We start from the raw sequence: 21,365 nt of genomic DNA, 5'->3' as shown, positions 1-21,365 counted from the left end.
CCTCCCATAAATGGCAGAAGCAGGGCTGGACCCAGGCCTTGGGCTAAATCCTAACAGGTGTGCAAAGTGACCCAAGCTTATCCCTTGGCCTTAAGAAGGGAGAGAGTTTGATTTCATGCAGACCACTGCAATGTTTTCCCAATTGGATCCCTATCTTCACTCCTGCTACATAACCTAGAGTCAGAATCATGTGCAAGTTTGGCCCTGGGGGTAGACCTTGGACAGCTTACTGTGAGTACTTCAGTTTCCTCACCTGTGAAATGGTGAAAATATCATCTTACCACTTAGGTTTACCATGTGCAGTATGAGTATGAAAACTGCAGCATTAGGCATACACAGGTAAATTAGGAAATGCTCCTTTTCTCTTCTTTCCCATCCAATCAGTCCCCACTTAGAGATAACTACAGTGATCTATTGGCTTGGACTGGGATCCTGGCAGTGGACGGGGTTAAGATAATAGAGATATTTAAGACACCGAATTGATGGGGCTTCATGATTGATTGATGGGCAGGGGGAGAGAGTGGGATGAATGAGGGAGAGTTCCCAGGTTTGGGGCTTCTGGCATTTGGCAGGATAAAGGCCTCTTTCACTGAGGGGCACACTGGAGGAGAGGCAGCTGGTGGGGGGATGGGGTTGGGGGAGCTGTGAGAAAAGCAAGAGGAAATGGTGAACTTGGGTTTTGAGCCTTTGAATTTGAGATTTGATTTGGATCTGTGTGTTATCCAAGTGGAGATAGTATCTAGATACTGTTGTATACACAAGTCCCGGATTCAGAAGAGTCCTAACCTGAGAGTCCCTAATGCGTGGATGATAAATGGAAGGGCAGAGGAGGAGAGGGAGTATATGAGGGAAAATAGAAGCAGGTTTGAGAGTGAGATATCACAATGAAAAGTTGGAGGTGTTACTGAGGATACAGAAAAGAATACCTCTGTACTGTGCACTGTAGGAGGTTGTTAGTTGGTACAGTGATTCTATATGGATATATGGATACTTAGCAATTTGTATAAAAGTCCTCAAAAGGTGTGCCCAAATGTTCCAACTGTTGTTAACTTATTATAAAAATAATAATAATCTGTGTTGGGCAGAGAAGGTGTATGTGATACGATGCTCATCAAAAGTTTATAATTCTGGAAAACTGGAAAAAGGCTTAATGCCCACAGTAGGAGACAGCACATGTATTTTGCTATGATGGAATACCCTGTAGCCCTTAAAACAAATAATGCAAAAGTATATGCATTAACACTGAAAGATGCTCACTATGTATTTTGGTTTAAAAGAAGCAAAAAATAAAAGCATGTATAAATGACCGTATTTTTATTTAAAAAAGAAGGATATGTATATGTATCATAGAAAAAAAAATCTGTCAGATTATGCACCAGAATGTTTAGGAGTCATCTCTCACCAGTGGGATGAAGGGATTTTTCATTTTTTTCTTTATATTTCTAAATAGTTTTTGCAACAATCCTGTATTACCTTCACCCACAGGAAAACAACAAAACCATTTCCTGAAATAATGCAACGGAGGGAATGGAAACTCTTGCTTGGCTTAAACTCAAGTCATGTGGAGGAAGTCCTTGAGGGTCTGGAAGAAGAGCCTGGACTGTGGCCCCACAGCCTCCAACAGAACTGAGGGAGGGTCTTGGGAACAAGAGACTCCAGGAGCTATCAGAGTCCAATATCTGTTGATCTTGGGGACCTAAAGACATAAGGCCCCATCCTGTGGGCCCCGAATGATGTGGGCTTCCCAGGGATCAGCTATTCTCTGCACCTTTGTTAAAAGTGCTGGTAAGAAGGTTTTTTGCAAACTGTCCAAGGCATAGGGTTGCTTAAGAGTCAGAAAGTCTAGGTTTCACTTGAGCCTCCCCCACTTGAAAATGGTGTGTACTTCATATACCTAAAGGTCTTAAAATCAGCATACTATAGTGATGCTGCCACATCAATGTTTATAACAGCTCAATTCACAGTAGCTAAGTTATGGAACCAACCTAGGTGCCCTTCAGCCAGATGAATGGATGAAGAAAATGTGGTACATACACACAATGGCATATTAGTCAGCAATAAAGAAGAATGAAATTATGTCATTTGCCAGTAAATGGATGGAACTGGAGACTATCATTCTAAGTGAAATAAGCCAGTTTCCAAACACCAAAAGCTGAATGTTCTCAATGATATGAGGATGCTAACTCACAATAAGGGGTGGGACAAAGAATAGAAGTTCATTGGGTTAGACAAAGGGGACTGAAAGGAAGAGAAGTGTGATGGTAATAGGAAACACAGTGGAATGAACAGAACATAACTTTCCTATGTTTTTACATGTTCACACAACCAGTAAAACTCCACATCATGTACAATCACAAGAATGGGAAGTTATACTCCATGTATGTATGACATGTCAAAGTACAGTCTACTGTCATGTATAACTAAAAAGAACCAATGAAAAATTAAAGAAAATGGTGTCTACCTAAGTAACTTGAAGCAAGTTATTTAAAGGTTTAGGTGACAAGCAGAAAAATGAGAAAATAATGGCACTTACCCCTTGGGGGTTTTGTGAGAATTAATTCAAAAAATTGGTTCAAAGCTTTCAGCATAGGGTTTGGCAGTAGTATTCTATTATTATTATTATTATTATTATTATTATTATTACTAGCTTTCATTGAGTGCAATACTCAAGGAATAGATGAATGAATGAATATACATCAGAGACATATTATTCTTGTCTTCGATGGCTAATGAGCAAAATAGATCCATGTGAAGAGAAGAACAGGACCTAACTGCTGTAAGTTGCTTAGATTCCTTGCTCCAGAAGTATTTCAGATAAACATTCAAAAATAGGTGGCCATTTGCAGATGGCTGTCACAGATCGCCCTGAGCTGGGAGAAAGACTTTCCAGATAGAGGCATCGATTTATCAACTTCTGTGAAAGGATGCTTCATGCTGGACCTCTGTGAGCAGTTAGTTAATGATAGCATTTAGGGAGAATTACTACTCTGCTTTTTGGATCTACGAAGGGTTGTAAGAAAGCATTTTGATGAGCAATGTGGTCTAATGAGAGGGCAGGTCTCCAGATCAGATCAATTTGAATTGTAGGTCTGCAACTTGCAGTCAGTGTGATCCAGGGTAGATTCACTGCATTCTCAGAGTTTACCTTTTAATCAAGTGGGGTTTCCACATTTAACAAATATCTGGAATGCAACCAGGTCCCTGAAAATCAGTTTCCTCTGTTCAAATGACCACTTATGAGGCAGTCAGTGGGAAGACTTGGGGGGTCTGAAAGGGCATCTTCTTATTGACCATATGAAACAGAAGCCCAGAGGCCATGAAGCTAAGGAAAAACAGTTGAGTGTCCAGGGAAGCCAAACGCCTGGTGCTGAACTTCTACTGTGCCACTCCGTGGCTTGTCATCGTGGCCTAGTTGATGATGATGTTGCTATCTGTTGATAGCCCTGAGCTCATAAATACCTGACCTGCGATCAACTCTTAGCAGAGCCACCATAGGTGACCCTATTCGAGAAGTTGAAATCCCCATGCTTAGAGGTGTTCAAGCAGTAACCAGGTGCACCAGAGAGCAGTACCGGGACTCCTGCACTGCTTGGGTGAAATTCAGCACTACTTTTGTCTTCTTCCCAATTTCAAGCTTTCCTGAATCCACCGGGAGCTGTGTCAGCACATTAATAGCAGCTTTCCTGGTTTGAATCTCGGAGGGGAGAGAAAGGTTTGGAGGATTTCTGCTCCTTTGTTTCTGATGACTGGCCTGGGGGAGTGCCTGACTGGAGTCTCCTGGTGGGAACATGCTAAGGAAGAGGGAGTGAGGTGCAGTGATCAGCTCCCTTGGGGGCCCCTTGGAGCTGAGCTCTGGATCAGGTACCTTTGCTGATCTGCACTGGTGAACAGAGAAGCCTCAGAGGCCCCTGTTCCATCTAAAACAAAGTTAATTAATTCATACCCAGCCTCATTTTGTCCTTGGATCTGCAACTAAGACTCTTGGGAATGATTTTGTAAACTAAGCAGTTATTGTTTTTCTCCATCTAAACTTCATTAGGTTGATTCGAAACACAAATAATCTCTTTCTGAATTTAGGCTTGAGCTGGAGGTCCTAGGCTTTGCACAGGATCTCAGACTCTCTTTGCAGATTCAGTGGTTCTCCCCTAACTTATCAGTTATTAGTGCTCCAAGCCCTCTCAGGTCTTTTCTGTCATTAAAAAATAATATTACAAAAGATGAGAATCAGATTAGCCAAGCTGACTCTCCTCCCTGTGGGCAAGGAGGGGGGAACCGAGGCTTTACCTGAAGTATCTGCAAAATGGCTTTTCCAAAACCTCAGCAAATCCCTCACCCAAAAGGATTCCTCACAAATTTCCCAGATTGGAATGCCTCGCAGGTTTTAAAAGTTCTAAAGTTTAAGAATTTATACAATGCCTCTCTGCCTTACCCCTTCATTGGAGGGTAAGTGCTTCGAAGTCAGCCATGCAGACTTTATTATGATGTTTTTACTAACACTTTTTTTTTCTAAGTATAGATTTGATAAAAGGTCCTTTTAGGAACTATAGGAAAACACAGATGTGACCCTACAAATCACCTATAAGCCCACAACTTAGATGTCATCTGTATGACCATAAAAACACCCTCCTGGGCCTCTGGCCTTTGAAGAAGTGGGTATTTGAATAGCTGGTACCATATTTCTCTCCCCTTTGGAAGAGAAAAAAGACTTTTATATTCACAAAAGTTAATGATTGTTACTCACTAAATTTCATCTACAGCCTAAACTAAAGAAATTCAGAAATCTTCACAAGTCTTAAGATCACTGTAGTAAACTTTGTAAATAGTTTAACAATCTTGTTTTCTGTAAATAGAAAGATTTGGTAGAGAATTGGTTTGGGGGCCGGTGTATTATTTGGTGAATAGGCTTTTTGGTTATGGGACTTCAGCAAATGTGGCACATTGATATGATTCATTTACCAGGCGGTAGGGTCTCTGCTTTCGGGCTAGGATTATCTAAGGCACATGGGATACTGATGATTGAGTAGATGCAAGCAGAGACTGCATTTGTCGAGGTGAGGCAAGGGCTGCTCAGTGGGAAGACTGTGCACCAACACCATGGAGACAGGGATCCAGGTTGGATTTACAGCCGGAAGTTCTGAGCTGGGTGGAAGTGAGATTGGAATGAAAGTTGGTTGGAAACAACATAAGTGGAGCTGTGATTGGGGGTCTCAGGCAGCTGCCTCTAATCCCAGGTGACTTATGTGGGATAGGCTGGGGACCAAGTATCCCACACCAGCCTAGCTTAGAAGGTTAAGACCAGGACAACTACTTAGAACTGCTTTTCAGCATTGACACAGTAGTCCTTTGGTTCCCACCCACCTGCCCTCCTCCTCTGCACCAATATGAGGCTATGAGAGAGATTGTATTACTGCCAACCTATGGGAAACGGAGTCTATAAACAGGGCCCATTTAAATGGCTCCTAAATATATCTTTTCACAACTGTCTTTGAAATTTAATAGGCACAAGGATTGCTTTCCCTAAGGGGGAGTGCTAAGGTAGGATGATAACCATCTGTGATTGAATGACATCTGTTATTTAGCATGAGGGAAATGCTAAGTATCCCCTCGTGCTAAATCATAGATGAGAAGGGATGAGGCTGGGGGGGAGCATTCCTGAGAAGGAAGGAGAATGCAGGAAAGGATGCTTGATTTCAGAAAGGTCAAAGCTACGAGGTGAATGAGAATCATTGACTATTTGAACCGGAAGGGATTTAGAGATGAATTCATCTATAGGTAAAGCTACTGTATCACAGGGAGGTTAAGTAAGTTATCCAAAGCCGCACAGGGAGCTGGTGGGAGATCCAAGATGTAGGACTCATGACTCCTGTTTAGATACTCTACAGAAAATTTAAAGGTCTCAAAAGAAAGAACTCCAGGGAAAGCAGAGAAATTTTCCTGGGATCTGACCTTCAGAGGATTAATTGCCTGCTCAAGGTAGCAAAGAAGAAGGTAAGAATTAATTTTATTTTCCTTGGAGAACTGGGGACCAGCTTACCCTTAACCACCCTATTGGAATCCCACCTGTCTATGAGCAGAACAGTAGAAAGTAGCACTTCTTCCCAGGATCCTCTGGCTCACCCATAGGAGTGGAGATGATGTGGTTTACTTACGATGTCACTCATCACACATGTGACTGCTGCTGGCAGTGATTCTGCAAAGTTAGGGAAAGCTTTATGCGTAAGAAGCTGAAAGGAAATGAGTTGCCTGCTATAACATGTCCATTTGACTTCCTGGGCCGCCCGTTTTAAGCTATGAGGGTATTCGATGTTATGCAAAAAAAATGCTAACCCTGGAATCTTGCTGTGGGCATTACATCAAGTTGGACAGTACCCTTGGCATCATCACACCCCTGGTGACCACTGATTGGGGTCATATCAACCTTGAACCAAATTCCCATTAATCATGACAGCATGCAGTCTGCCAGTCCTTTCAAAGGCTCCTGGGTTGACATGATCCTGACATTCATCTGCCTCTGGAAAGAAACCAACAGAATGGACAATAGGTACATCCAACTACATATAATGGGTTGGGAAGAACAAACGTGGGCAATCAAGATCTCCCTCAAGAACATAAACTTCAAGCTCCCTTGTAGGACCGTAAACTTTATGACGCATTTTTTCCCTTCTCTTCAGATGTTTTTTTTTTTAGTCCTCCTTAATTTCTCCACTTTCCTAAATCATTAGCTCCTTTCGTAATTAAAACAAGATACGGAGTCCAAGATTCATTAGTAGGCAACGGGGTTCTCAAACTATGGTCTCTGGTCCTGCAGAATCAACATCACCTGGGAATTTAGAAATGCAAAGATGGAGTCCTTCTCCAGGTCTTCTGAATCAGAGATTCTGGGGGTGGACCCAGCACTCTGTAGCACAGTGTTTCCAGGTGATTCTGATGCAGGCTGGAGTCTGAGAACCACTGCCCAGAGGGAAGATGTTGTGTGACCCCTCTCTTATGAATAAGGGTCAGAGGTCCCCAAGACAGTCTGACCCCTCCAGGGGTTGCAGATTTCCCTGATCCACTTAACATGACAGAAAGCAGGAAGATCTTGGTTTTAACAGATGTCCTCAGAACCACTGTAGGAGAAAATACACTAAAGAACAGCCCCATGGCAAGAAAAAGAGGAAGGTTTATATAGTTGTAACTGTCCTTTGCGCCAGGGAGAAGAGAAACTGACCCCAAGAAAAGCAGAGTTGGAGCCCGGGGGCAACTACTGAATTTATATAATGGGTTCATTCAGCACAGTTGAAGGTGAAAGGAAGGTCAAGAGGGCATACTTTCTGGATGCTGAGTTTGTAAGGTCCTGGTTTGGGGAGGTTGACAGTCACACTGATACTTTTTAAGAAGCCATATCATAATTCTAAAGCAAATTCAGAATGCAACCTCGAGGAAAGAGAACCAAGGCTATTTCTCTGCAAGAGGACTCACAAGCCGCCTCTATTATTTCTGTCTAAAACAGAAAAAAAAATTAAGGGAACAAAAATCAATAAAATGGGAGCAAGGCCAACTCCCATTCAGCTTTACATTTTTAAAAAATGCTACTTTGTAATTTATACTGGTTAGTGATAAACTATGGGAATAAGTGAAACAGCTCATGCAGGGCTTTGGAGCTAAGCAGATCTACATTGGAGACCTGGTTCTGTTACATTCTAGCTAGTGATGTTGGATAATTGATCTAGATGGCCCATGGAAAGTCATTCTTTTTATTATTTATGACTCAGTGTCCCCTGTCTTTGGTGGATAAAGGAGTGTGAAAACTTGGGGAGGTATGAATGAGTTAATAAAAGGAGAAGATGAAGGTGGCATCTTAAAAGTTGGCGCCCTGTTCTAGACAGCGGGCAATCACATCTCTCCTTGGCATGCGGTCTCTTGGGTGGAGCAGAAGAGGGGCTTAGCTGCTGCCTCCTTTTGGGCAACAGAAATCTAAGGATGGTCTCCAAGTTCACCCAGAAGGAGGACACAGCTTTCTGAGCACCCTGTGTCCCCATGCTAACTCCCTTCATCCCTCTGCTAAGAATGTGCAGTGCTGCCTCCAGGTTTCATGTCCAAGGACATGAACCTTTCTTTGCTTCATTTGGCATTTGTTTGCTCAGTGCGAAGTCACTTGCTGTGCTCGTGCCCAACTTCACGGCCAACTCGGGTTTCCAGCATGCTGATGGCTGCTATTATCCTTTTCGAAGCCAAGAGCCCTGCTGTTCCACAGGGCACAGGGAGAATGGGACAAACCCATGAATAGAGCCAGCACCTGTAGACCCCGGGAGCAGGCAGGCTCTGAACGTGTGTGACCTCCTGCGTGGTTTGGGGGAGTTCACCTTCTCTCTCCTTTTGGGACCTTATGTGTGGCAAGATAAAGATGGGAATAGCTGCCCCCAGTATTTCAGAGACCTGATTTAAAACAATTTTTATGTAAAAATCATCTCAGAAGACTAACTGTTAGGACATACACCTGCAGGAGCACAGGCTTACACTTTGAATCCCTTGGACTAAAGGAAACACTCAACAAGTTTGAGGCAAAATGACAAGTTGTGTTTTACTGATTGTCCTGGACGTGGGGACTTCCTTCTGATCTTTTTACCTTCTTGTCTGTCCACCTTCACTATGAAACCGATGCTGACTCTTCTTATCACTGAATTTAGATAATGACCTTGAGAGTAGCCTTCTGTAACACCCTGAGTGTTCCCTCACGCCATAGTGCACTTTATATGCACTATTCCACTGTACATCCCTGAGGTCTTTGCTATTATGATCCCCATTTTGCAAATGAAGAAAACTGAGGCTTATGCAGAGGCAGGAATTTGCTTCTGGACAAACAACTTCAGAGCACTGAGCCAGGATCTGACCCCAGATCATCAGGCTCTGTAGTGTGTTCACTTCAGTGTTATGAAACAGAGCCTTAGGCCCTGACCCTGCCATTCCCAGGGTTATTTAAGAGCTCCTGCACCTGACCATTCCCTTCCTACCTGCATACAGGAGAAGGAATCCTCTCTCACCACTTCGGTTAGGAAAAAGAGAAATGTTAATGGTTCTTCATTTTGTGTGATCATACTAGAAAGAAGAGCAATTTCGAGAAAGAAGAAAAATTCCTATTTATGCCCAAGTGTTACAGCCTGGGAAACCCTAAAGGGTGAAGGAGTCAGTACCCTTCACAGAGCTCCCAGGACAACGTTCAATAGGTTTCCTTCCAAAAATAAAGAGACCACCTCCATGTTCATGGTACCTGCTATCATCTGTAGGGTGTTGGATCCTAATCAATATGGTCTACTTCAGATCCACACGGTCAGCTGCCAACTGGAAACCTCCTCTGATTTCTCTACAAACATCCTGGGCATAACAGGTAGGTATCACATGCTATTCTCACCCTAACTCCCCTATGATTTCCCTTAAGGACAACCAAAGTGTTCCTCCAGCCACCTAAGCCAGACACCTGCAAAGACCTCCTCCCCCACCTGGTCTTCCAGGATTGTTGATTCTGCACTTTGACAGACAGGACTCTCCTCTGGGGTTTCCCTGCCTCGGTGCCTGCCCTCTCCCACTGGCTCTTCATGGGAATGCCAGTGCTCTTTGCACCTGTAAAACACACATGGCATCTTGTCCTTGTCCCATTGACCGGGGCCTCAGTGCATTAATCCCAAGCTCTACAAACTGAAAAGTCTGCCTCCTCCTTTCCGGTCTGGCATTCTGGTCCTTTTCCCCCCACTCCCTGGACCATCCAGTCATCTGTTACGAAAAAGAGTTCACTGCCATTCCCTAGTGCCACTGTGTCTTGTCTTTGTGTGTCGTTTTGTGTATGCCAGTCATTTTCCCCAGACTCCTATTTTCTCTGCTGGTGAATTCATGCTCATTCTTTGAGATTCAAGTCCAGAGGCATCTTTTTCTTTTTTTGGGGTGGTGGTGAGAACTCGCTGGGTCCCTCTAGGCAGAAGGCAGTCTTTTTTTTTTCCCCCAAAGCTCCTAGAATGCATTTTGATTGTAGTGCTTAGTAATATGCACTTTGATTATTTATTTACGGTCCTGTGTCTCCCAGCTAATTATAAGCTCCTCTCGGGCAGGACCACTGTCTTTTTCATCTTTTTGTCTCTAGCACCTAGCACAGTACTTGGAATATCCAGAGCACTTGATAAATGCTTGTTGAAATGATGAGTAAATGAAACTTATTGTGGTTAAAAAAAAATTACATGTCCTTCCTTAAACCAGTCATGACAGTCATAAAAATGGAATATTCTAATTGATTTAAGTCAATTTGTTCCCAACTCTGAAATGCAGGAAAGGTCAATTCCACCAATCAGTTGGCCAACTAAATGAAAGGGTTGTTATCAATCAATGTACACACTACCCAGAGAGGCCAGCATGTCACCTGGAGGTGGAGTGATGTGGCTTTGCAAATATGGCTGGAGGTACACCAAATGAGTCTAACTTGATGCTCATTTGCTTCATTTGATCTACAACCTTAAGCGTCTTCACATTATCTTCTCTAGGGCATGTCAGAAGAAAGCTCTGAATTAAGAATCAAAACTTCCTACAAAAATGTCTTAATCATACATTAGAGAAAAGATAGCCTCTTCAACAAATGGTGCTGGGAAAACTAAAAACCCACATGTAGCAGAATGAAATCTAACCCCTATCTCTCACCCTGCACAAAATGCACAGCTATATCAATGTTTATCAAAGTAGATCAAGGACCTAAGATCAAGGACCAGAGACCCTGCACCTAATAAAAGAAAAAGTAGGCTTAGGAATGGACTTCCTCAAAAAATATCCTAAAGTGCAAGAAGTAAATTCAAGAATCAATAGATGGGATGGTATTAAACCAAAAACTTCTTTACCGCAAAGGAAACAATCAAGAATTTGAAGGGAGGGCCTACAGAATGGGAGAATATCTTTGCCACCTGCACCTCAGATAGAGCATTAATCTCCAAGATATATAAAGAACTCAGAAAACTTAACACCAAAAAACCAAATAAATGGGCAAAGGAACTGAACAGGCACTTTACAGAAGAAGAAGTATGATTGGTCAATAAATATATGAAAAAAGGTTAAGCAACTCTAGCAATTAGAGAAACGCAAATTGAAACTACACTGAGATTTCATTTTACTCCAGTGAAAATGGCAAGTATTAAGAATACAAGAAACAATAAATGTTGGCAAGGATGTGAGAGCAAAGGTGTATTCATACATTGCTTGTGGGGCTGCAAATTGAGGCAACTACTCTGGAAAGCAGTATAGAGATTCCTCAGAAAACCTTGAATGGAACCACCATTGGACCCCATTATCCCACTCCAAAGGATTTAAAATCAGAACATTACAATGACACAGCTATATCAATGTTTATTACAGCTCAATTCATAAAAGCTAAGCTATGGAACCAACCCAGGTACCCTTTAACAGATGAATGGATAAAGAAATTGTGATATGTATGTATGTATGTGTGTATATATATATATATATATATATATATATATATATATACACACACACACACACACACACACACACACAATGAAATATTACTCAGCTTTAAAAAGAATGGAATTATGGCATTTGCCAGTAAATGCATGGAACTGGAGACTGTCAAGCTAAGTAAAATAAGACAATCTCCAAAAATCAAAGACAAAATGTTCTTTCTGATATATGAATGGCTAACACACAATAAGGGGTGGGGGAATGAAATTTCATTGGATTAGACAAAGGTGAATGAAGGGAAGGAAGGGGGATGGGAATCAGAAAGACAAGTAGAATGAATCAGATATAACTTTCCTATGTCCTTACATGAATACATGACCAGTGTAACATCATGTACAACCACAAGAATAGAATCTTAATTAGCATAAGTTACACTCCTTGTATGTCTAATAGGTCAAAGTGCATACCACGGTCACATATGTCTAAAAGAACAAATAATTTACAAAAGAAAAAACACCAGTGAGACAGTATCACTACCCTTTTCCTGATAGTAGTAGGAAAGCTTTAACTTTCTTAGCATTGAGTATTTCTTAGCATTGAGTATGGTTTTGGCTGTGGGCTGGGTGAATGTTCTTCATCATGATGAAGAAATTAACTTCTATTAGTCTTTGGCTGAGATGTTCTGTTATGAATGAGTGTTGAAATTTACCAAATGCTTTTCTGCATACGTTGATGCGATCCTGTCATTTTTCATCTTTTGCTTGATAATGTGATGGATTATATTCATTAATTTTCAAATGTTGGACAAGCCTTGCATTCTTGGAATAAATCCCACTTGGTCATGGTAAATAATTATTATTATATTAAAAGAAAGAATAAAAAGTTCCCGACTACCAGTCTTGGCTCTGTTAAGACACTGAATCTTTCTGATCTTCAGTTTTCTCAACTATATACTGGGATAATGACACTTGCCCTCTCAACACTGTCAAGAAGATCAAATAAAATTCTCAGTATGGAAACTCTTTGCAAAGTATCAAAACATATTTAAAGGTGCTGGGGCTGTAGCTCAGTGGTAGAGTGCTTGCCTAGCATGTGTGAGGCACTGGGTTCAATCCTTAGTACCACATAAAAATGAACAAATAAAATAACAGGCACACCGGCCATCTACAACCACAAAAAAATTAAAAAAAAAAAAAACATATTTAGAAAGGACTGTTTGCAATCTCATGCTCAGTATTCATTTACATATTCATTTTAATAGATTAAGAAAATTAATTGGTTTCTCTCATATGTAGAAGCTAGACCAAAATAAGGAGAAAATATAAATAAAGAAAATTGGGTATGTGTTGGGGGAGTGGATTCCAGGAAATAGTAGAGGAAGGGGATTGAGGGGAAGGGAGGAGGGGTTGGGAAGGGAGAAACGATAGAATGAATCTAGCCAAATTTCCCTATGTACATATGTGCATATACTACAGTGACTTTCATCTTTTTTAAAAATATATTTTAGTTGTCAATGAACATTTATTTATATGCAGTGCTGAGTAATCAACCCAGTGCCTCACACGCTAAGCAAGTGCTCTACCACTGAGCCACTACTCCAGGCCCGAGTTTCATCTTTATATATATCCATAATGTATTCATTTTAAAAAAAACTATAAATAAATAGGAGAAAAGTCAGGAGACTAGAGGAAAGGGAACAGGAGAGAAGAGGGGAGAGAAAAGGGAAGAAATGAGAAATGAATTGGAGCAAGTTATATCCCATGCTTGTATAATTATGTCCAAATGGACCCTAATATTATGTATAACTGTAGAGAACTAATGAAAAAACTGACCAAAAAAAAAAAAAAAAAAAAAAAGAAAGAAAAGAGCATTAACTGGAAAGCCCAGTTTCTCTTTGTTTACTCCACTCCCGCCAGCCTGGGCTTGTTTCAGTTTCTCATATAAAATATATCCATTATGAAGCTTTTAGCTGAAGGAATGGAATATCACATCCAAAATGGCGTCCACAGTAGGTTCTTCTCCCACAGCACTGAGCCCATGGACAGGAAGGGCTCCAGGTGCTGCAGGTCAGGCCTGGGTCTCCACAGCCTTTGGCACTGATCCTGATAGGGTCACTGTCATCCTCATCCTTGCTGCTAGGTGGCTGCGGTGGTTCCAGGGACCACAGACAGAAGAGAGCTGCTTTTTCATGTGTGTCTCTAATCTAGGGACTTTTCAAGAAAACCCCCTCCAGTTTTAGTGATTAGAGCTCATCGTAGGTGTGTCCATTAACCAATCTCTGGCACGGAGGGATGGAATCTGTGAGGTTGGCTGAGTTACTCAGGACTTTTTCTTGAGCTAGAGGTAGGGTGATTTCCCACAAGGCTACAATGATCTTGAAATGATCAGGGGTTGACTGCTAAGAGAGCCGGTGCCTGGAGAATGATACAGGGGGAAAAAAACCCAGCTTTTGTTGGGCACTGCTAATGTCACCAGGCCCATGACTTGAGTGCACACCACTTTGACCACCAGCACATGTGTTTTTTTGCTTGCAAACTTTTGCCAATCTTTGGAAACTGCTTTGCTGCCCACGAAGTCAGCAGGCAATGTTTTCCTACCCTAGGAATCCTCAATCAAGGACTGATGACAACATGCATGTTTCTTCAACTAAATTGTCCACTTTCTGGATACATTGACTGCTTTTTTTTTCCCCAAGGTTACAAATGCCCTGATTTCCTCATCCTAGGGTGAGATAACTAACTCTCTGGGGCTTGCTGTATCCTGGCTCCTGGAATCTCCCCAGCAGAATTAAGCTCCAGGTGGCTACCACAGCAGCTGGCTTGACCACACACCCTTACCGGCTGCCTTTCTTTCTCTGTCTCATTTTTCTAGACCTCGAGGGTATATTTCTTTCCCTTCTTTTGACTTCCGATCTCAGAACTGGCTTCTTGGGAAAAATCAAACAAAGATGCTCTGCACCATATGTCAGACTCCTTCCTGAATCCTGAGGCTTTGTGTATAATGTTCCCATCTGCTCAGAATGTGAGTTTCCTCTTTCTTCTCACCTGCTGTACTCTCACTCTCCCTTCACGTTTCAGTGGAAATGTCACTCTCCTTGGGAAGCCTTCTTTGACCTCCTTCCACCTGGTGCCGGTCTCCCAAGGATCACTCTCCTGTTCTGCACTCGACCATGCTTAGGACAGCTGCAATTTATTCGTTTGCATTATGATTTGCTTTCCATCTTGAATCCAGGCTGACTGTGAGCTGTTTGAGGGCAGGAACAATGTTTTTTGGCTCACGAATATATTACTGGCATCCAGCATAATGTCTGGCACAGAAGAGAGAGCCAAACACTCTGTGGCTTTTGGAAAGATGATTCTTTCCAAAGAGAGACTAAAGATGTATGTTTGGGGGTTCAGTCACATACACAGAATTATTAAAGCTTTGGATGGAAAATATTAAAGCGATGACTTCGACATAGATCAATACTTAGTTCTTGTCACAAAAATGTAATGTTTCTCTGGGAGGGATGCCTATTATCTACGGGAGAATCTTGGCATGGCTCATTTATATCTGTAGAAAATATCATTTTAATCACATTTTAGTTTTTTTAAGATAGAAACAGGATTCCACCCTAAATCCACAATTTGTTCATTTGAAACCTACTTATATTAGACTCTGTTATGTACCTGGCGAATAGAACTATCTGCCACCAACTCTTCTCAAAATTCATTAGGGAGATATTAATGGAAAATATGCTAAGTTCCCTGTTTCTCTTTCTGCCCCCTTCAACTATATTTCCACACTGGGATTTTTGGTTTTCATTAAAGAAAACAAGAAACAATCCTATTAAATCAATCTGTTTTCACTGGAAAAGAACAACGCTATTTTGTCACTCAGTACCCACATGGGAGAAATTTGGTGATAAGTGGCATGAAGCAGGGTGAGTACAAATTAACAAATAAACTCAGATTTTTGCCATCTCTTTGCCAGGTGGGCTCTTTCTTATAAATCCCTAAGCTAGACTTTTCCTTCAGTAGGGAAAAAGTCTAGTGAGTCTACGTTTTATGTGGCTTCAGACTCATCCAGTTCAGAATCCCTCCTTGAGAAAAAAATAAAAATGCCAAACTATAAATAAAAATGTAACACGGAGCCTCATTTAACCTTGATTCAGTGAAACTGGGTTCTTCCTGCTGCACACCCGACTTGTCTGTTCTGATCACTATGATTTGTTCATGTGCTTTATTACCAAGAAGCCTTCCCTCCTTCTCCTTCTTCAACCCTGGGCCATATTTTTTTCCAAAGGTGACTTCCACCATTCCTTCTTGGACTGTAGCCAGCTGAAAAGATCTGCCTTCCTAAATGCTCACAGCACCAGATATGGAGCCCAGCATATTTTGCCATGAATTGCTCTATTTGAGGTGCATATATCATGCTTCTCCAACTAAACTGTCCACTTTCTGGATGCATTGAATGCTCCCCTCACCACCACCCCCATTAGAAACCACTTCAACACTTATTACAGTTCTGGGTTTAGCAGGAAGGGAAGGAAAAAAGGAAAGGTACTATACAAAGAAAAATGATGGCATTTGGAATCACACAGGAGGGTGGGGCCCTGGCTCTGCCATTTATGAGTGCAAGGTCTTCACCAAGTCATTTAACCTGATTTCTCACTGATTAAATAAACATAATAATGACATTTATTTCACATTAATTGCTAGGATCACATTAAAGCATTTATTCATTTGCCAAGTATTCATTGAGCTCCTACTTTGGCCTGTTTTTTGGCACTAGAGACTTGGGGAAAAAAAAATGAATGAAAAATACTTCCTGTGAGAGAATTCTCACAGTGGAGTTGGGAGATAGAAATTGGTAATAGGACAGACGGAGGCTGCAACAGACCATGAACAGAGCATGGAGCCGCACAGATAGTAAGCACCCAATAAAGTTGAATAAATGATCGGAATAATGAGGGCATTCAGAAAATTATTAATTTTGCAAAATAGGTTTGTAGGATCATCTTTACAGAGATATAATGGACATGGCAATGCTCGGGGTGTTGTGAAGTGCTAACTGTTAAAGAAAGTAAAAAGAAAGCAAAGATTAGATGAGGAGGAAAAAACAGCAAAAAAGAGGGAGAAGGTCCAAAGGAGCCAAGGAGGAGGGAGAGACTCTGTGGACTCACCTGGCCCAGGGTGCACTCCATGCCTCCCAGGAAGTCAGCCTCCTTCAGCCCATTGTGGTTGCTGCTGATGTCATGGACTTCAAACCGCAGGCGCTGAACCTCTTCAAAGTAAAAGTCCACAGTAAACAGTTTTGAGTACACTGGGTTTATGCAGGTACGAATCACCTCTGTCCTGTCAACCTGCAAGGAGAAAGAAAAAAAAAAAAAACTATCAGGGATTAGGGCTTTTTATTTTTAGCCTTCAAACAAATTAATCTCGTGGTATGTCCCCTTCTTTCAAACCATGAATGATGGCCACAAAGTCACCAGGGTGGGCAGTTTGAAAGTAATTACCTGGCCACCTGCCAAAAATGAGCCAGGTTTCAAGGTAGAAAAACTTATTAGACATAATAAAGAATCTAAAGTTCATATTTGAAGATTTAGGACATGTTATATTATCAGGTGACAGGGTAAGATGGATCAATCACTACTGGCTGCCTGGACCATTAGTGCAGGAGAGTCAGAAACTTGAATGAGCCTCTGAGCTCAGGGAAGAAAGAAATCTATAATCAATGATGTCTGATGGGTATAGTAAAGGGACCATGACAGAGTAGAGGTCCCATCGTAGCCACCTCTAATAGGTATGTCCTAACTAATGAAGTAGAAGGGCCATGAGAGGAGTATAAAGATGACACTGCCTTTGGTTTCAAGTGTGCCTTTTATTAGGAATACAATGTTTACTCATTTCAAATTCCTTAGGCAGCCATTTCCTCATCAGCAAAATAAAAATTAGAAGAAAAGAAGATGAAAAAAAGTCATTTCTTGCTCTAACGTTTCATGAGCTATGATTCCCTTCGCCTTCTGTGATGATAACTCTCCATGTGTTCTCTTCTTCCAGATCCATATCAGCCACTTTGTGTGTCCAGGAAATTGACCTCTATGGACTGAATTTCCTGGGTTCTCTTGTCCTCTGGGTTCTGGTTGGAGTCAGCAGATGAGAGAGAGAGGACAGAGAGGGGCAGGCACCTCTCTGCCCACATGGACACTGCTAGCAGAATGCCTTCCACCAAGAGACCTTTTGCTAGACTTGACCACACAGTCCCTCCCCTGCTGTCTCCACCCTTCAGATTGAGGGGTGGTCATGACTTTCTGTTGTTGCTATCTCTGAGATCTCTGATGCCTTACTTGCCTTTGTTGGCTCTTTTAACCCTGCCCCCTTCCCCATGAAGAATTCCTCTGTAAAGAGCTTTACCCAAAGGGTTAAGCCATCTGTTTTCTGCTGGGATCCTTACCACTCTGTATTTGTTATAAGTAAAAATACACAAAACCATTTATATTCTGAGAAGCCTTTAAGGACCAAGGGATAGATAATCCAAGATCCCACTGCATCATTCAAATGGAGACACCCAGCCTTTATAGCGGGGTGGAATATACAGCTGGAACCTATATACTCTGTTGGTTTTCAAAAGGAAATGTAGTTTATTGGATACTTCCAAAGCACCATTCATTAGCACACATATGAAACCATTTCTCTTACTTTCAATGAGTAAAGGGAAATAAAGAATCTTATAGTTTGTATTTGAAGATTTAGGACACATTATATTATCAGGTGACAGGGTAAGATGCACCAATCATTACTGGCTGCCTGGACCATTAGTGCAGGAGAGTTAAAGGCTTGAATCAGACATCCCAATAAAATAAATGGAAGGAGTCCTTGACCATATCATGCATGCCCATATTGCCCAGTGAAGAAAATTTGACACCTCAGCCTCCCCTGACACTCGGAAGTACAAAGCTTTAACTCTGACTCTGGCTATTCTAGTTGCTATGTAGGGCTCTGTGTGAAAGAACTGTCCTTTAAAGGAAGGACAATGGCCATGCTTGGAGGTGGGGCAGATGGGGAGAGAAAATCCAAGTTGCAAGTAGAAGAACGCAGTTCTTGTTATATCCCTGTCCAATAGACAGGCAGACAGAAAACCCATCTCCAGCCTGAAATCCAATCTCAAGTCCACTGTTGATTAGTATTTTATGAGTTATTGTTCATAGCAATAGTTATTTAACTATTGTGGCTTCCCATGGAGACCCAGTCTCTCTTTTAGCTAAAAATACCACTTGCTGTGTGAGTGCCAGGGTTTACTGTATTGATGTAATTTTTTTTAGTTGTTTAGAGATTATAGTTTTACATAACAGTATATAAAGAGGTCACAAACTTGTGGTCTACAAGTATAAGCCAACTTGGAAATTATTTCATTTATCTTACTTAAGTACTTTTTTCTTAATTAGCCAACATGTAAGGGGATGTTTCTATTGACCTGTCTTTGGGTGAAAAGGAGACTATCTGGCACCTTGGGCCATATTCCTACAGGGACACAACTGGGGACCGGCCCCACTCAGAGCATCCACTATCTAGTTCTCATAATTCCTTCCAGACCTTTCTCCCTATTGAACTCCCCCACATTCCCCCGAGGTATTTTTGCAACAGCTGGTCCAAATGAATGGAATAATGAGTCATCTAAGAGATTTAATTATATTCATGTGGTGCCTTTGGACAGAGGATTTCAAAAAAACCCCCAAGAAATAAGTTATAAGTAGATTTGACATCCTCAGGACACAGAAAATACATCTTCTCTCCCTGTGGCTGGAAGAAGAGAGTCCTGGGAGGTTTCCAATGATGAGAGATGGGAGATAGAAACTATATATATATATATATATATATATATATATATATATATATATATATATATATATATATTTTTTTTTTTTTTGTTACTCTGCTCTAACCATCCCCAATGGCACAAATGTGTGATGTTGATCGATTCTGCTGCTCTTCTTCACATTTCTGGGTTTTCAATAGGCATTCCCACATCGATATGAAGTTCAAATTGGCATCGAGGTGCACACCTCAGTCATTCAAAGTAAGCTGCCAGTATGTAACACTGATCTGTAGGGTTTTGTTGTTGTTTTGTATCTAGGAAATGACACAGTGGAAAGTAATTAAGCGATACACATTTGCTTGGCCAAGGTAGACAATATCCAAGGATAATTTCAGGCCAGTAAGAACCTAAGAGCATAAGTGCTCAGGGGAAGAACAAGTGTGAGAACAAGGAAAGGACTTGGGATTCTAAATGCATATTAAGATATTTCAAAGTGTTCTGCATTCCCATCATTAGGGAAGAGATGCTGTATCTTTTCTGTAGGTTGAAGCCAGATTTCACTTGAATGACAGAGACTAGGACAGCTCATATTTCTCATTGAGATGTGTCAAGGTCAAGGCAGTTCTTTCCAAAAGATCTTCCACTTAACTGGTGCTCCCAGCTGCAACAGAATCAACCAGGGGAGCTAGCTTTCTTTCTTTCTTCCTTGTCTTTTTTATTGGTGCATTATAATTATATATAATGGTGGAATTCATCATTACATATTCAGACCTGCACACAATACAACAATATAATTTTTTAAATTTCAGTCCCTAGCACCTCAGTTTTTCCTCTCCTCCTCTCTTAGGGGAGTTTACTTTCCTTTTTTAAAAAAAATTATTTATTTATTCTAATTTGTTGTACATGAGAGCAGAATGCATTTCAATTCATAGTACACATATAGAACACAATTTTTCATGTCTCTGGTTGTACACAAAGTAGAGTCACACCATTCGTGCCGTCATACATGTACTTAGGGTAATGATGTCCATCTCATTCTTTCCTAACCCCAGCCCCCCTTCCTTTCCCTCCCTCCCCTTTGCCCTATCCAAAGTTTCTCCATTCCTCTTGGGGGAGTTTTCTTTAAAAATCTATTATGGTTGGGCATGGTGGTGCATGCCTGTAATTCCAGTGGATTGGGAGGCTGAGGGAGGAGGATGGTGAGTTCAGCCTCAGCAACTTAGTGAAGTTCTAAGTAACTTAGGGAGACCCTGTTTCTAAATAAAACATAAAAGGGCTGGGGATGTGGCTCGGTGGTTAAGTGCCCCTAGGTTCAATCCCTGGTACCCAAAAATAAAAATCAATTCCTGTTTTTGCCCCTAGATGATTCTGATTCAGTGAGTGTTTTAGTTGGCTATGCATTGCTGTGACCAAAAGATCTTAGAAGAAAAACTCAGAGGAGAAAAAGTTTATTTTGGCTCACAGTTTCACACGTTCACTCTATCACTGACTTACTCCGTGGCTCTGGGCCAGAGGCAGAACAGAACATCTTGGAGGAAGGGCGTGGTAGAGGAAAGCATCTCAGGAAGCAGAGAGAGTTCTGCTCAGGGACAAAAAATAAACCCTAAAACCATACCCTTGTGACCTACTTTCTCCAGCCACATACCACCAGCCTACTATTACGGCCAAGCTAATCCATCTCATGGCTGAATGTGCTGTTTAGGTTACAACTCTCATATTCTAATCCTTCTTGCATTGTCTCATACATGAGCTTTTGGGGGATACTTCATATCTAAACCATAAAGGTGAGTGAACATTGGGTAGGAAATATCAGTCTAGGGAGAAAGAGGAGGTGTAGGGTTTATCCCTTGCTCCTATGTGAGGTGAGAGTTTTTTGTTGTTGTTGTTGTTTGTTTGTTTGTTTTTGTGCTTGTTTGTTTTTAATGCTTGTTTTCTTGTCAGAATTTATTTTAATCTTGCTGGCCCTCTGTTACCCAGTCTGCAAAAACTGTGGAGCCTATTCCCTCTCTTCCTTTGTCATAATTAATGAGATATTCACATTGCTTTATGGTTTACAGAACATGCTCTTTTATCCGCTTAAAAAGTTTAATTCTTAGAGCAATCATGTGGTGTACCTTTATGTCATTTTACGTGTA

The 21,365-nt window shown here is 41.4% G+C and overlaps 1 protein-coding gene across 1 annotated transcript in view; it reads right to left on the bottom strand.

Annotated features, from left to right (window-relative positions):
• Nucleotides 1-21,365, bottom strand: part of Cpne4 (copine 4) — a 348,827-nt gene that overhangs the window by 147,306 nt on the left and 180,156 nt on the right. Inside the window, exon 2 of the mRNA XM_027933785.2 lies at nucleotides 16,598-16,777. Within this exon, the coding sequence (XP_027789586.2) occupies nucleotides 16,598-16,777 (180 nt within the window). The remainder of the gene's footprint in view (nucleotides 1-16,597; nucleotides 16,778-21,365) is intronic.

The sequence above is a fragment of the Marmota flaviventris genome, chromosome 8 (assembly GCF_047511675.1).
Source record: "Marmota flaviventris isolate mMarFla1 chromosome 8, mMarFla1.hap1, whole genome shotgun sequence".
Taxonomy (NCBI): domain Eukaryota; kingdom Metazoa; phylum Chordata; class Mammalia; order Rodentia; family Sciuridae; genus Marmota; species Marmota flaviventris.
This window is presented reverse-complemented; position numbering and strand designations above follow the sequence as displayed.